Source organism: Ovis canadensis, chromosome 20 (genome assembly GCF_042477335.2).
Source record: "Ovis canadensis isolate MfBH-ARS-UI-01 breed Bighorn chromosome 20, ARS-UI_OviCan_v2, whole genome shotgun sequence".
Taxonomy (NCBI): Eukaryota; Metazoa; Chordata; class Mammalia; order Artiodactyla; family Bovidae; genus Ovis; species Ovis canadensis.
Genome location: NC_091264.1, coordinates 57,866,983 through 57,881,613, shown reverse-complemented (window position 1 = coordinate 57,881,613; position 14,631 = coordinate 57,866,983). Strand labels below are relative to the sequence as shown.

At 46.0% G+C, this 14,631-nt stretch overlaps 1 protein-coding gene across 19 annotated transcripts in view; it reads left to right on the top strand.

Annotated features, from left to right (window-relative positions):
- PHACTR1 (phosphatase and actin regulator 1) overlaps window positions 1-14,631 on the top strand; it is a 548,621-nt gene that overhangs the window by 478,652 nt on the left and 55,338 nt on the right. For all 19 annotated transcript variants that reach the window (XM_069563035.1, XM_069563042.1, XM_069563036.1 and 16 more), the window contains one exon: window positions 10,487-10,808. In XM_069563035.1, coding sequence (XP_069419136.1) covers window positions 10,487-10,808 — 322 coding nt within the window. The remainder of the gene's footprint in view (window positions 1-10,486; window positions 10,809-14,631) is intronic.

Sequence of the window (14,631 nt, the reverse complement as noted above, 5' to 3'; positions counted from 1 at the left end):
TAGGCCCTGTTTCCTGATTCCTAAATCAATCACTGTTGTTTCCAGGGTCACAGGATGACTCTCACATGATGCGGAGGCTTATTAGATTACAATTCAAATAGGAGTTTGTGTCAAGCTCCTCTATCAAAGTACATACCCATCCAAGTCAGTGTTTGTGGTTCAAAAGAGCAAGTTTCCAATTAAAGAAACCATTCAACACAGTAGTAATGCTTTAGTGTTCCCAAATTTAAAGGCAGAGAAAACCACAAAGGAAGAGATTTCTTAAGCCTCCCTGTAAAGATAACCACTGTCTATCATTTATCTAACAGAAAAAGTGAAATACAAGTTTACTTTTTGTTCGCCCTTACTGATGTCTAATGAACTGGTATTCATGTTACTAAAATATTCCACAAAGTGATTTTGTTAGCTACATTGTAGGGGATCCCAATTAAATGAGGGACCCCTTAAGGGGTTTCTATCTTCCTTATTATAAAAAAACTCAATATCTCAACAATGTGCATATATTTTTATAAGCATTTCTGAGTTTTTCCTCACTTATTCCTGGTATGAGAATTGCTCTTTCTGATTCTAGAACTAAATTATGTACTTTTAAGGTCTATGTACATTTTAAGACTGAGATGCCAAATTTCCCTTGAGAAAGCTTCAATATTGAAAAAAATAAACTCATATATAGTACATATTTATTCAGCACACCTAACTGTAGGCAGAACACTGTGCTAGGTATCAAAGCTAGGTATCAAAATATGACAGTTTAGTATACATGTATATGATTATATATGCAATTATGAATATATCCTCATTAAATTTCCAGAAGTAGAATGCCAGAATAACTACTGTTAGGTGTAATCCTTGCAGTTCAGCACAGTCTGATAAAAAGTCTCCTGGAGAGCCTGAAACTTGAGCCCACCCTGAAGGCATGAAGGACTTAGAGAATGAGGAAAGGCTCGCAGGTGGCCCTGCTTCGGGCCAGTGACAAGGAGGCAGAGCTGGGATGGAGGGGCCCTCTTGGGCTGTGTTGAGGGAGGGGGTTTACTAGGCCTGTCTACCATGTGAGGATTTAGATTTTAGGCAGTTGGGAGCCTTTGGAGGTTTGTGAGCTGGGGAGTAAGTGATAGGGTGAAAACTAGACTTTAAAATACATTCCTGGGTCATTGTGTAAAATGAACCAGAAGAGAAGGTTGACAGCCGAACTGAGAAGCCAGGGAAGCCGCCTGTATGCCTCATTCTCCAGAAGCACTAATTGAATTAAATCGAACAATTTGAGGCACGGAGACACTTTCAGAGCCCGCTCCATTTGTTGAAACAGAAGCTAAAATTATCAACTGATGGCAATGGGAAAAGAGAGAACGGATGAGTAGAGAAGACATTTTAAAAGAAGAATTAACAGGGACTTCCCTGGCGGTCCAGTGGTTGAGACTTTGCCTTCCAGGGCACAGGGTGTGAGTTCAATCTCTGGTCAGGGAACTAAGATCCCACATGCCTCTTGGCCAAAAAACCAAAACATGAAAACAGAAGTCATATTGTAACAAATTTAGTGAAGACTTTAAACACGGTCCACAGCAGAAGTCTTTGCAAAATATATATATATATATAAAAGAATTGACAGTATTTTTTTTTTCAAACAAACACTGCCCTATAATTTATTTACCTAATTAAGAACTTCAGCCACAAGCCTGGCATTACCAGGACTCTCTTGCTCTGTTAGCCTTGTCTCTCTGGCTCCCCTTGTTCTTTCCCCAAGAGAGTGAATTTTACCCATTATCTGTACATCTCACTTCCATAGAGCTTGGGCCAAATGGATAAAAAAAAATATGTGAAAGCTGATGATCTCTTACCGTATTGTACCTGGTAGCCACTTAAATACGATGACGAGATAGGCACAGATGTGTACGGGGGGCAAGGGTGGTGCTTCCCCTTGGGGATTAAACTTGACGGAACTTGCTTCATTTCTGTAAGTGAACCATCCGTCACAGTGAATCTGCATCACCACGAAGCAGCCGCATTAACCCTGTTCTGTTACTAATTACTCTAGAGACATCTGGGCCGTGTCAGAAGGAATTAATAAACTGAGAATTCTAGCAGAACTCTAAACTGAGACTTAGGAGTTTTAGCGTGTTCTCAGTATCTGTTGTTCCGTTGACATTTTTAAAAGGAAACAGACGACAGTTTGAAAGACACCATGCATGAATAATAGAAAGTGACAGTGGTTAATGGTCCGGTGGATGCTGGAGGAAGCATGAACCTGGGCGTGGACCACAGCTAGGTCCATGCAGGGAGAGATATGCAGAAACACCTCTGCTTTGGCATTTGCTTCCATTTAATCCAGAAAACCATAATTAACTTGGAGATTGCCTCATGCATTTTCTCTGTTCTTCAGCCAGTGGATAGAAGCCCGCTCGCTCCCCCAAACTATCTTTCTTTTTCTCTTGTTGTCCTCATCCAGCTTATCTCCAACATCAGTATGCACGCAGCGGATGTAATGTAGGATCAGGAGTTGCTGGGCATTAACTTCCTTTCCATTCTGGAAGGACAGTGCCCAGCAGAGCTCATTGCATAACCAATATGATCTGAGATGAATAATTTTCCCAATGTATCCTTAGAAGGATGGCTGACCCCAGAAGAAAAGGGGGGTAGAAGCAAAAAAATATTGTCTCCTACTTTTCTGAGACTTTGGCAGTCACCTCTCCTGCCATCCTGGCTCCAGAAATCAAATGTTAAACTTGCCTGAATAATCTATTCCTTCTGCATAAGGTACTTGTGATTAGGTACCCCACCGGAGCCACTGCAATGAAGGATAATCAGTTTATGTGATAGCTGAGTTTCACAGTCTGACAATCACTTAGGTAATAATGGCAGGTGCCATTTTTGGAAAAATTTACAGTGCTAGCATCTTTATTCTTTCTTTTTCATAGAGGAGGAAAAGGAAATTCAGAGAAGTTAAATAACTTAGTCATGGTGACATAGCTAGATAGACTCCATCCGTTTCGTCTTATTCCAGAATCCTCACTTGTCACCATCAGTTTATGCTATCTCCACTAAGATACCTATTCTTAAAATTTGTGACAATGGAATCATTAGTCTTCTTCGGGTTTTGTTTGTTTTGGTTGGCTGTTTTTGGCTCCTTGCTTTTTAATCTATTTAAGAAATTAGAAAATCTGCCTTTTTTTTTTTAATAACTCAAAGACAAATTCAGTCCTTTCAAAATAAATAACTTTTTAAAGGCAGTTGACTATAAAGAGAAAAAGTAGTCGAGTTGGGTTTCAAAGCACATACTAGAAAGAGACAGTCAGGATCAAGAATGGGGCAGATCGCATGGGAAGCACTTGACCATCGTTGGAAACGTACAGTTCAGCAAAGAAAGGGAACTCTCACTGATCCTCAAAAACAGGTCCTTCTGCCAGTGTGACTTTGTGGCACTGTCTTGAGAGCCTGAAACACAGGGAAACTTAACTGTATTACCAGAACTGGTTGGTTGCTAGTTTCAATGTTACGAAGTATTTGTAGCTGCAAATTTCCCTGCCAGACAGCATCCACGCCCTGTGGTATTTTTTCAGCCCCAGCAGGTGTCTAATGAGAATCCTCTCTCCAGAGCTTGTCAAGGTGAAACCAGTATTTCTATTTAGAGCCTGTCTCTCTCGTTTTGAGGAGAGTGTCCACAGTGGGTTGTTCTACAATCAAATTCTGATCTGTCAGTTCACGGGGTGTCTCTGTTGCTGTCTGATCCTCTGGCCCCATTTCTGCCCCAGAATATCCCATCCCACCCTCCTTGTTCTCCTCTTTCAGCTTCCTCTCCAACTCTCCCAAATCCCCCAGCTCCTTTCATCTCTGTCCCTGCCTGCCTTCCTGGCTTTCTACTCAGAAAGTGCAAGAAAACGGATGACTAGAGCATCGGGACCCTGGACCTCAACTGTGCTTTTAAACAGAAAAAAATAGATAGTAACTCAGAAGCCCTCCTGAAGAAGTTTAGGGGTCACAGTCTCTGGATACCTGATACTTTGAAGAACTGGGAAATTTACCTGAGTTTAATCTTTATACCCATTTCTCCCTAGTATTCTGGTCCTGGTTGTCTTTTCTCAAAATACAGAAATTCTTTTCTTAGTGAAGCTAAGGGCTGTCTGTTGATGAAACATGTTTAAAAGGATGCTTTCTGCTCTGACCTCTGTGATAAAGGCAGAGATTGCAGCAGAGTACCTTTCGTTTTGTGGTAGTGCTGTTAGGGTGCAGATTTAATTCACTCGGCAGTTTTCTTTTTGTGTTGAAAACATATAAAATTTACCACCTTAACCATTTTAAAATGTATAGTCAGTAATGTTATGTATAATCACATTGCACAGTGGATTTCCAGGACTTCTTCATCTTGCAAAACTGAAATTCTGCCTATTAAACAGTCTCCCCTTTATCTCTCCTTAACCCTGGTCACCACCTTTTTACTCCTTGTTTCTGTGAATTTCGCTATGGTTAGTTGCTCAGTTGTGCCTGATACTTTGCAACCCCATGGACTGTAGCCTGCTAGGCGCTTCTGTCCATGGGATTCTCCAGGCAAGAATACTGGAGTGGGTTGCTGTCTCCTTCTCCAGGGGATCTTCCTCACCCAGGGATCGAACCCAGGTCGCCTGCACTGCGGGCAAATTCTTACCGTCTGAGCTACCAGGGAAGCCCGATTTGTCTTTCTGTGGCTGGCCTTTTTTATATAGCGTGTTATCCTCAAGGTTCATCCATGTTATGGCTCACGTGGATTTCTGTCCTTTGTTAAGTCTGAATGGTGCTTATACTTTGTGTGTTTTTTGCACTATGAGCAAAGTACTCGCCCAACCCTGACACAGTTTACAAAAAGTGCTCTGTTACCAGCTCTCAGAGTTGTAGATGGTTGTAAGCTACAGAAAATGTTTAATCTGAAGATGCATAAACATGGTTCTAAAGAAATTCAAATAGTAAGAGATCAAATCCTTTTGAAAGAGTCAGGAAAAGCATGGTAGAAAAGGATGTATTTGAGACAGGCCTTAGAGATGAACAAGACAAGTAGGGATCGGAGGGGAGGTTGCCAGGAGGTAGGAAGCAGGGTTCAGAGGGGCTCATGCAGGCGAGGCATAGGATGTTCACAACATGGCAAATGGCTCAGCTTGGCAGGAAAGTGCAGTTCTGCTAGGGAAATCAAGAAAAATCGGGCCAGCAGTGGGTTGAAAGGAAACTGGAGAACCTTGAAAGCTGTGGTGAGGGGTGTAACTTTTTGGAGGAGGAAGTGGACCTCTTTTGAGGACCATTAGCTGCAATTGCTTGACTTCATCCAAGCCTGTCCCCTTGACGTTGCTTGGATAAAATGGATGCTGCTGCTGCTGTTGGGTGGATTTACAACTGCATGGACGAATGTGACTGAGGCTCCCTGAAAATGAAGAGGGCACCGAGTTACTGCCCTTGGCTCTTCCTCTTGGACATTGTTCAAATGTCCCAGGGGCAGGTTTCCCTTCGGAGTGGGGATTTGGTCTGCTGTGTTCCCTGAGGGTCCTTGGCCGTTGCCCCTCAGCAGCAGGACAGCAGGCTGCAAGAGGCAAAGCGCCCCACTGCAGCGGTGATGAAGGAGGAGCTCGATGATTGTTTGCCCAAGAGTTCATAGCAGGTTATTTGCTTCTTTAGGAGAATCTGTGCACATTGTTCTCCATCTCTGAGTGCTGCTGAAAATGATATCTAATTCTCATGGGTTCTGTAGTATTTAAAGGAAATGTGATAGCCTAGGTAGAAAGGCCACCCCTCATGAGAGCAGCAATTAAACATCAGAGTCATCCGTTGGGCAAACCTGCAGTCCGGCCTTAGGTGTCAGCAAGTACACTGGGAATCTCATGGGGGAGTGGGGATGCTCTGCAGATGGTTAGACCAGCCACCGCCATCACTATAAATGCAGGAAATCTGAGCATGTCCTCCAACAGTGAATAAATATCGTGCAGCAGATGGATGGAGGTTTAGAGATGAACTGTGGCCATCCCCTTCTCTCCTTCTTAAAACATGGATCTAGCTTGAACCTCTTAGTCCAGCCATGAATGTACTACCTCTTTCTTTGTGTGTTTCAAGCAGTGTTTATTTTTTCCTTTATTAAAAATTTTTCTATAATGGAAACTTCCAAACATATACATAGGTAAAGAGATTATTATGGTTAACCTCTGTGTACCCCTTGGTTAGACCAGTCTTGTTTCATCTTTAACCCTCTGACAGTCTTCTCCCATGGGATTATTTTGAATCAAACCCCAGATATCTTCCATCCACAAATACATATGTTTTAATGGGAGTATAATTGATTCACAGTGTTATGTTAGTATCTGATGTGTAGTGTGTAGTCAGTTGCTTAGTCATGTCCAACTCTTTGAGATCCCGTGGACTGTGGTCCACCAGGCTCCTCTGTACATGGGATTTCCTAGGCAAGAATGCTGGAGTGGGTTGCTATTCCTTTCTCCAGGGGATCTTCCTGCCCCGAGGATGGAACCTGTGTCTCCTGCATTGCAAGTGGATTCTTTCCCATCTGAACTGTCAGGGACTGGGGTTACTTTCTGCTGTACTACCTCTTAATAGGGAGATAGTCTATGTAGTTTTTTGTTGTCTGGGATCTAAATTTATTGCCTTTGAACCTCACAGAGAGAGCCCCTGGTTCCAGGGTTCTGAGACCAGACCCGAATGTGTGTGTTTCATTCCAGGACTTTGTGATTTTGATTTGACTCCCTCCTAGCCTCTGCCTGGATGGTCACAAACAGCAGTCCTCCCTGGCGGGCACAGCCAACACAGGCTCCTTTCCGCTGCCCGCCTCCGGACCCTCTCACCTTCCTTTACACCTGTCATGTGGAAAGCTCGGGTTCAACCACCCAGATAGCAATTTCCTGGCCCTCTCGTTGCCTGGTCTCCCTGGGAGCAATAGCACAAGTCAGCATTGGTGCAAAAATAGACCAGAGGATGTGTTTTTATCCATAACTTAAAAATCATTTCTTAACAGAATACTGATCTTAGGAACAAATGTGTGTTCTCATGATTATAGAGACATCTGCAGTTCTGATTCTGAGAGCACTTTCCTGACATGTCATTTGACTTTTACAAGATCGGTTTTATAGTTGCAGGAGAGCTGATGTGCCCAAGTGACCCAGTTGGCTGGTGAACAGCCCCTCCACTGCCCAGTGTCACCAGCATCTCAGCGAGGCCACCTGGAGAGATGACAGGAAGGGTCCACTTAAAAACAAAATTGTATCTTTGCAAAGTGGCTCTGAAACAAAGTCGGGGGCTGGGGGTGCCTATGTGATAATGGCCCTTCTTTAAGGATTTCGGCAGTCTCTGGACTTGGTCCTCACCACGTCAGGTATCCACTGTGGTCTCCGTATACTAGGCTAGTTCAGGAGACCTAGGCAGGCCGATGACATTGAAACCTAATCACTTGTTTCTCTTCTGTCCCTCTCACCATGAGGGGTCAGTCAACACATTTTTGCCTTTCCAGGCATTTGACCAAAAAAGGCCCAGACTACCTTACAATCCCTAAGGTGGCCCAAAGGGGTGAGTGGAGCCATTCTTGCAGCCCAGGGAATCTGATTCAGTAGTTTGTGATGTTGTTCAGTTGCTCAGTCGTGTCTGACCATTTGCAGCCCCATGGACTGCAGCACGCCAGGCCTGCCTGTCCCTCACTATCTCCTGGTGTTGGCTCAAACTCATGTTCATTGAGTCGTTAACTATGTCATCCAACCGTCTCATCCTCTGTCGCCCCCTTCTCCTCCTCCCTTCAATCTTTCCCAGCATCAGGGTCTTTTCTAATGAGTCAGTTCTTCACATCAGGTAGCCAAAGTATTGGAGCTTCAGCATCAGTCCTTCCAATGAATATTCAGGACTGATTTCCTTTAGAATTGACTGGTTGGATCTCCTTGCAGTCCAAGGGACTCTCAAGACTCTTCTCCAGCACCACAATTCGAAAGCATCAATTCTTTGGTGCTCTGCCTTCCAGTTTGTGATAATGGATTCTGAACTCTTCTTATAAACTTAAGTATGCCTCTTATAAACTCTTCATGTTTTTGAATGGATGCCTGTATTCACGAAAGGAGGTCGGAGATTCTGACTCACTGGAACCAGGTGGCAGATGACTGAGAAATTCTTACATCACTTTTGTTCATTAGGATCCTAAGTGCTACTATCATTGATGACACTGTCTGATACAGAAGCAGTTACAAATGCCTCTGTAGGTGCTACAGCTGGTGCTAACTGAAAAGGTGAGGAGAGAGGCTCAGGGTGTATCCACTTAGCTCAGACTCGTTCTATGCATAGACTCCAGTGCTCTGTCTCCAGGCTCCACTACAGAAGTCATCTGGGGTTTTCATTTTCTTGTCTGAAGTCATAAGCCAGAGCTGTGTCAGGTTTGGAAATACAGTCCTCTTGGGTTTTATAGCTCTGTGACATAGCTGGGGTTTATTTTTCTTGTTCTCTGGAACTGGTTTTTGCTCTTTCCACTCCATCAGCGGAGACAGATTTATGAATATACTGCGTCTCGATCAGTCTGGCTGCAGAAGACCCATCCATTTCTAAGTCAGCAAGCAGAGAGCTTTGCCTGTACCCCATTTATTGTTACCAGTGCAGGAGGTCTTGTGTGTCCTCCCATCACCCGTGAATATCATGCATGAGGAAGATGCAGAGTGTCGTGTTCAGGGAGATGCTGTCAAGGTAACGGAGGCATTTTTAACCCCTGAATTTTTAGATATAAAAGTGCCTGGGTCCCTGGAAGCATAGATGTATTTCATAGCTAATTAATAGCAGAGCACTTCCCTGGTGGCTCAGGCGATAAAGAATCCACCTGCAGTGCAGGAGACCAGGGTTCAATCCCTGGGTCGGGAAGATCCCCTGGAGGAGGGCATGGCAATCCACTGCAGTATTCTTGCCTGGAGAATTCCATGGACAGTGGAACCTGGCAGGCTACAGTCTATGGGGTCAAAAAGAGTCGGACATGACTGAGCAACGACCCCCACACACGCACAGTTAATAGCAGAGCATCTAGGTTTTCTAACTCCTGGTTCTGCATCCTCTCCACGGGGTCTCAGTACTAACGCAGGGCTGTGCACATTGGAATGGCATGCTGGAAGCTGGAGGACCTTGCCATTTTCCCTTCCCATAGGGCCATGTTAGACTTGGCAAACTTCTAGGATGGTGCCTTGGAAGCCTCTGTGCTCCCTGACTTACTGTCACCAGGTTTTTTTGCCCACTTACTCACAGTGGGTGTCCGGGAAGTCACTTATAATGGTGATGGACAGGGAAGCCTGGCGTGCTGCAGTCCATGGAGTCTCAGAGTCGGACACGACTGAGCCACTGAACTGAACTACCTGTAAGGAAACACCACGCACTCTGTTGCTTTCTCAGCTTCTATCTTCTGCCTCCCAGGCTGGGAAAGATCAGGCCAGAATCCTATTCACGACAGGACTCAGATGTATGTCATGCTTTGCAGTTTACAAAGCATGTCCACATTATCTTGTCTGACCCTCACAACAACCCATGGGAGAATCCTAGTATATATTATTTTTTTCAGAATGAATTAAGACAACATTTGTTACCTATCATGGCAACCCACTCCAGTATCCTTTCCTGGAAAATTCCATGGACAGAGGAACCTGATGGGCTTCAGTCCATGGGGTTGCAGAGTCAGACATGACTAAGCAAGCAAGCAGATATTACCTATCAAGGACTATACTGGGTGTATTTTATACTCAAGCCCCCTGCTAACTTGTTTGGGGGTTTTGTAAAATTCTTAAGTGTCCTTTGGAGGAACTGATTACACAGAGCTGCCCCTTCTTCTGGGATGACTCAACCCTCTCATCCCGTCACATGGAGATGGTGTAGACGTGAATCTATTTACTTCTCATAATGGACCTAGAGGGTAGACAGTACTCCCTTTCTATGGGTGGGAAAACTGAGGCTCAGGGGATGTCTTAGCAGAGCAGCAGGGCTTCTTGGTCACACTCTGTGACCCTGAATCCTAAAAAGCATGGGATGATGAGGGAATTAAAGCTAGTGGCATTACAGTTACCTCTGGAGGGACACACTCTTAGTGGACTTGAACCTCAGCCTGGCTTCTAATCCCATGCCTATTAGAAAGTGCCAGCCAAGAGGCTATTTTCCCATTACAGTGGCAAAATTGTTGGCATTGCACATATCCTGAAAAAAAGTCTCTTTGAAGATCCTTGGGTTTCCATACGCAGGAGAGCACATCCCCCCTTTCTGCTGGTGAGCCTCAGTCTGACAGCGGGGTGGCACCTGCCCCCAGCACCTGAGTCCCAGCGTGCTTCGAGCAGGAAGTGAGAGCCGGCAGTTGAGTGCCACTCACACAGTGCGCTGAGTGACACTCACCTGCCGGTTCTTCAGCTGATGAATTTCATCTCAGGGCCCCATCCCGAGGGCCACAGGCCCAGGTGGGCACTCATGGTGTTCTAGGTTTCTCCTGATGCCCCTGACCTCACATCTGCCTCTCGCCTTCCTTCCGCCGCAGATCCTGGTGCCCCCGTGAAATTGCCTTGCTTGCCAGTGAAGCTGTCGCCTCCGCTACCTCCAAAGAAAGTCATGATCTGTATGCCTGTGGGGGGGCCGGAGCTCTCCCTGGCATCCTACGCTGCCCAGAAGAGCGGCCCGCAGGGCGGGGCCCAGCACCACCACACCGTCCTGCCCTCCCAGATCCAGCATCAGCTGCAGTATGGCAGCCTGGGCCAGCACCTGCCCTCCGCCACCGGCTCCCTGCCCCTGCACCCCTCAGGCTGCAGGATGATCGAGGAGCTGAACAAAACGCTGGCCATGACCATGCAGAGGCTGGAAAGGTGAGGGGGGTGGGTGGGGGGACCGGAGCGGGGGATGGGAGGGGGAAGGGGGGGCGGGAGGGGGAAGGGGGGGCAGGTGGAAGGGTGGAAGGGGGGCTTGTCTGAGGTGGCCGAGTGGGATTGCGGCATCTGACCACAGCCAGAGGGTAGGAAGACCAACTCAAGGGCTGGTACTCCTGCCAGCATGGGGCAGGAGGTCAGGGGAAGGGCAAGGGGCGGGGGGGGGCAGGAGGGGGCAGCGGTAGGTGGGGGGGATTGAGGCACCTGACCACAGCCAAGGGGTAGGAAGACCAGCTCAAGGGCTGGCACTCCTGCCAGCATGGGGCAGGAGGTCAGGGGGAGGGCAAGGGGCAGGGGGGGCAGGAGGGGGTAACGGGGGGTGGGGGGGGATTGAGGCTCCTGACCACAGCCCAAGGGGTAGGAAGACCAGCTCAAGGGCTGGCACTCCTGCCAGCATGGGGCAGGAGGTCAGGGGCAGGGCAGCTTGAAAGTGAAATCAGACCAAAATCTGAATGTCAAGAGAAGTTTGGAGAAAAAAACCATTCTGCCAGTTGCCAGACTAGAACAATCACATTTATCAAGAGGTAGTGTGTGTATATTTGTGTGTGTGTGTATATGGGTGAGTGGATAGGTGAATAGATGCACGCATGGATGGATGGATAGTATTGTCCTTCTGTAGGCATTAACATGTTTTGGAAATGTATACACATCATTATTAATGTGGTAACCCCAAGGTCGGGGAGATGGGAGAAAATCTTTTGTATTTCGTCTCTTTCTGTACTGCCTAATTTTTTATTTTTTGTATATTACTTTTATGATGTGAAAAGCAATGCAGATGTAGAATAAGAAAAGATGATCACGGCTAGAGCAGTGCTAGAAAAGCAAAGAAAGGGGAAGAGCTGCACCTTGTTCTCACTGATAGAGGAAGCGGCAGATGAAGTCTGATTATCCGAGCTTGAGCCTTGAATCAGTACCTACAACCGCCAAAGTCTCCTCTTTCATCAGATTCTGCCTCCGGGGGGAATCCAAGGACAGGCCTGTAGAAGCGGCCCTAACCCCCCTCCACCCAGGGAGAGCTCTCGTGTTGGTTCTGAATTGCTCGTGTGTGTGTTCAAATACTATTTTGCTTGTGCCCAAGAGGTGGCCGTTTCCCAGTGTGATTCCAAGGTGTGTTGCTTGGCTTTGTTCTGTGGCGTGACCAGAAGGAAGTGTTGCAGTCTCGCATGAGGCTGTGCCTGGGCTGGGGTCCTGGGTGCCTGCCCCAGGCTAGTCACCTGGGTCCTGCAGACGGGCTGCAACTGAGCCTCAGCCTCAAGAGCTCAGTCAGTTGCCAGGCAGAGAGCTGGGGACGAGATGGACACCGTTGGGAGCTTTCTGTCACAGTTGCCCTGGTACCTCGGGTGGTAAAGAATCCGCCTGCAGTGTAGGAGAGCCCCGTTCAGTCCCTGGGTTAGGAAGATCCCCAGGGGACGGGAATGGCAACCCACTCGGTATTCTTGCCTGGAGAATTCCCTGGACAGAGGAGCCTGGGGAGCCACAGTCCACGGGGTCTCAAAGCGTCGGACACAACTGAGCGACTTTCACTTCTCAGATTTCCCTGCCTCTCAGTGGCTTTTTCCCTCCCTCTGTCGCAGCCAAGTAGTCTACATTTGGGATATTAATGACTCCCAGGGAAGTTGTTATCACTGAGAATTCTGACTTGATTGGTTCACATTAATATCACCCCTCACTAGGGAAAAAAATTATATTTGGCCCATTGCCAGCATTTTTAACTACTGTTCTTTTTTTTTTTTAATGAATGAGTCTCATATCTTTAAAGTCTTTACTTATTTATTTGGCTGCACCGGGTCTTAGTTGCAGCCTGCAGGATCTTTAGTTGCGACAAGTGGAATCTACCTCCCTGACCAAAGTTCGAACCTGGGCTCCCTGCATTGGGAGTGTGGAGTCTTATCCACTGGACCCCCAGGGAAGTCCCTCAACTACTGCTATTGTTGTTAATGAGGACAATAGTAATGTAAAATTTGGATGGCATTTTTTAGTCATTTATTTTACATACTTTATTATCATCTTAACCCTCACACCACTTAGGGAGACTTAGTCAGCAAAGAACCTAAGGAAGACATACCAGCTACTCAAAAGAGTAGTCACAAACTCAGTGCCCATCTGCAGAAATTGTACAGAAATTGAGACCAAACTTGTATATAGTTTCATAGCAATTTGGCAACTGCTTTCGTAAAGAAGACTAGTGACCCAGTAGTTGAGACTTCGTGAGCAGGCGGTACAGGTTCGATTCCTGGTCAGGGAGTTAAGATCCCACATGCCTTGGGGTCAAAAACGGAAACATATAAAACAGAACCACTATTGTAACAAATTCAATAAAGACTTTTAAAATGGCCCACATCAAAAAATTTTAAAAAAACAGACCACTAGCAGTGAATGCAGTTTCCTCATATCTCCTGTAACCCCGAGAACATTTTTGCATCTCTTCTGGAAATATCTGACGTCTGAAAAAGATGGTCACCCAGCATAATAGTAGGATGTCACTAGGTACATTTCCACTTAAAGCATGCCATTTGAAATGTCTCCATTAAAAGTACTAACCAATAAGTTACAAGGTATTCCTGAGTTCCCTGTGTCTTTGTAGAATATTCCATTCGCGTGGAGGCCAATGAATAGGTCTGTTGGACCTACACCAGATCAAGTTCTTTATTGAAATGAATCAGAGAGCAAGTGGGGAAGGAGGCAGATATTGGGATTTTGCAGGTGGATGAGATCGGAAGAACGGATTCCAGTATAACTCACCCCATTGTCCAGAAGATCTGATTACTGCAGATTTCTTTCTTCTTATAATTCCCTTGTCCCAGTCTTATCTCTCATCTTCCTTTCCTATGAGAGACTTTTAAATCTTTGAAGATAGATAATATTCCCTTTATCCAGTGGTTTGTCCCTTTCAGGCTAATAATTTCATCGATCATGTACTGAGATGGTTTCTAGGCCCTTTTCTGTCTTAGTCTTGTTCTCCGAAAATTACTCTGAATCTGTCTTGATTTGAGTGAAGATTCTCCCGTTGCCCTAACCTGTGCCTGATGACACTAAAGCCACTTTAGTTAGCTACAGTGCTTGGTGGCTCTTCAGCCGCTAAGTCGTGTCCAGCTCTTCGTGACCCCACGGGCTGAGCATGCCAGGCTTCCTCGTCCTCCACTATCTCCCAGAGTTTGCCCAAACACATATCCACTGAGTCAGTGATGGTATCTAATCATCTCACCCTCTGTCGCCTCTTTCTCCTCCTGCCCTCAGTCTTTCCTACGGTCTTTTCCAATGAGCCACTCATTGGCATCAGGTGGCCAAAGTATTGGAGCTTCAGCTTTGGCATCAGTCCTTCCAACGAATAGTTAGGGTTGATTTCCTTTAGGATTGACTAGTTTGATCTCCTTTCAGTCTAAGGGACTCTCAAGAGTCTTGTTCAACACCACGGTTCAAAAGTATCCGTTCTTTAGCACTCAGCTTTCTTTATGGGCCAGCTCTCACATCCATACATGACTACTGGAAAAACCAGAGCTTTGACTACATGGATCTTTGTAAGCAAAGTGATGTGGTGCTGGCTCACTAGATTTGGGGGAGGCAACTGGAGACCATCTTCTGTGTTTATCAAAGTTACTGGGCGGCTTGGCCAGGCTGGAGGCAGTTCCTGCATCACGACTAAGTACATGGGCTCCAGAATCTAAACGCCGGGGTTTCACTCTCAGAGATCACACTTCCTTTTGCCTTTGATTCCTCATCTTTAGAACAGGGTTAATAATAATACCACCAACCTCGATAGGGT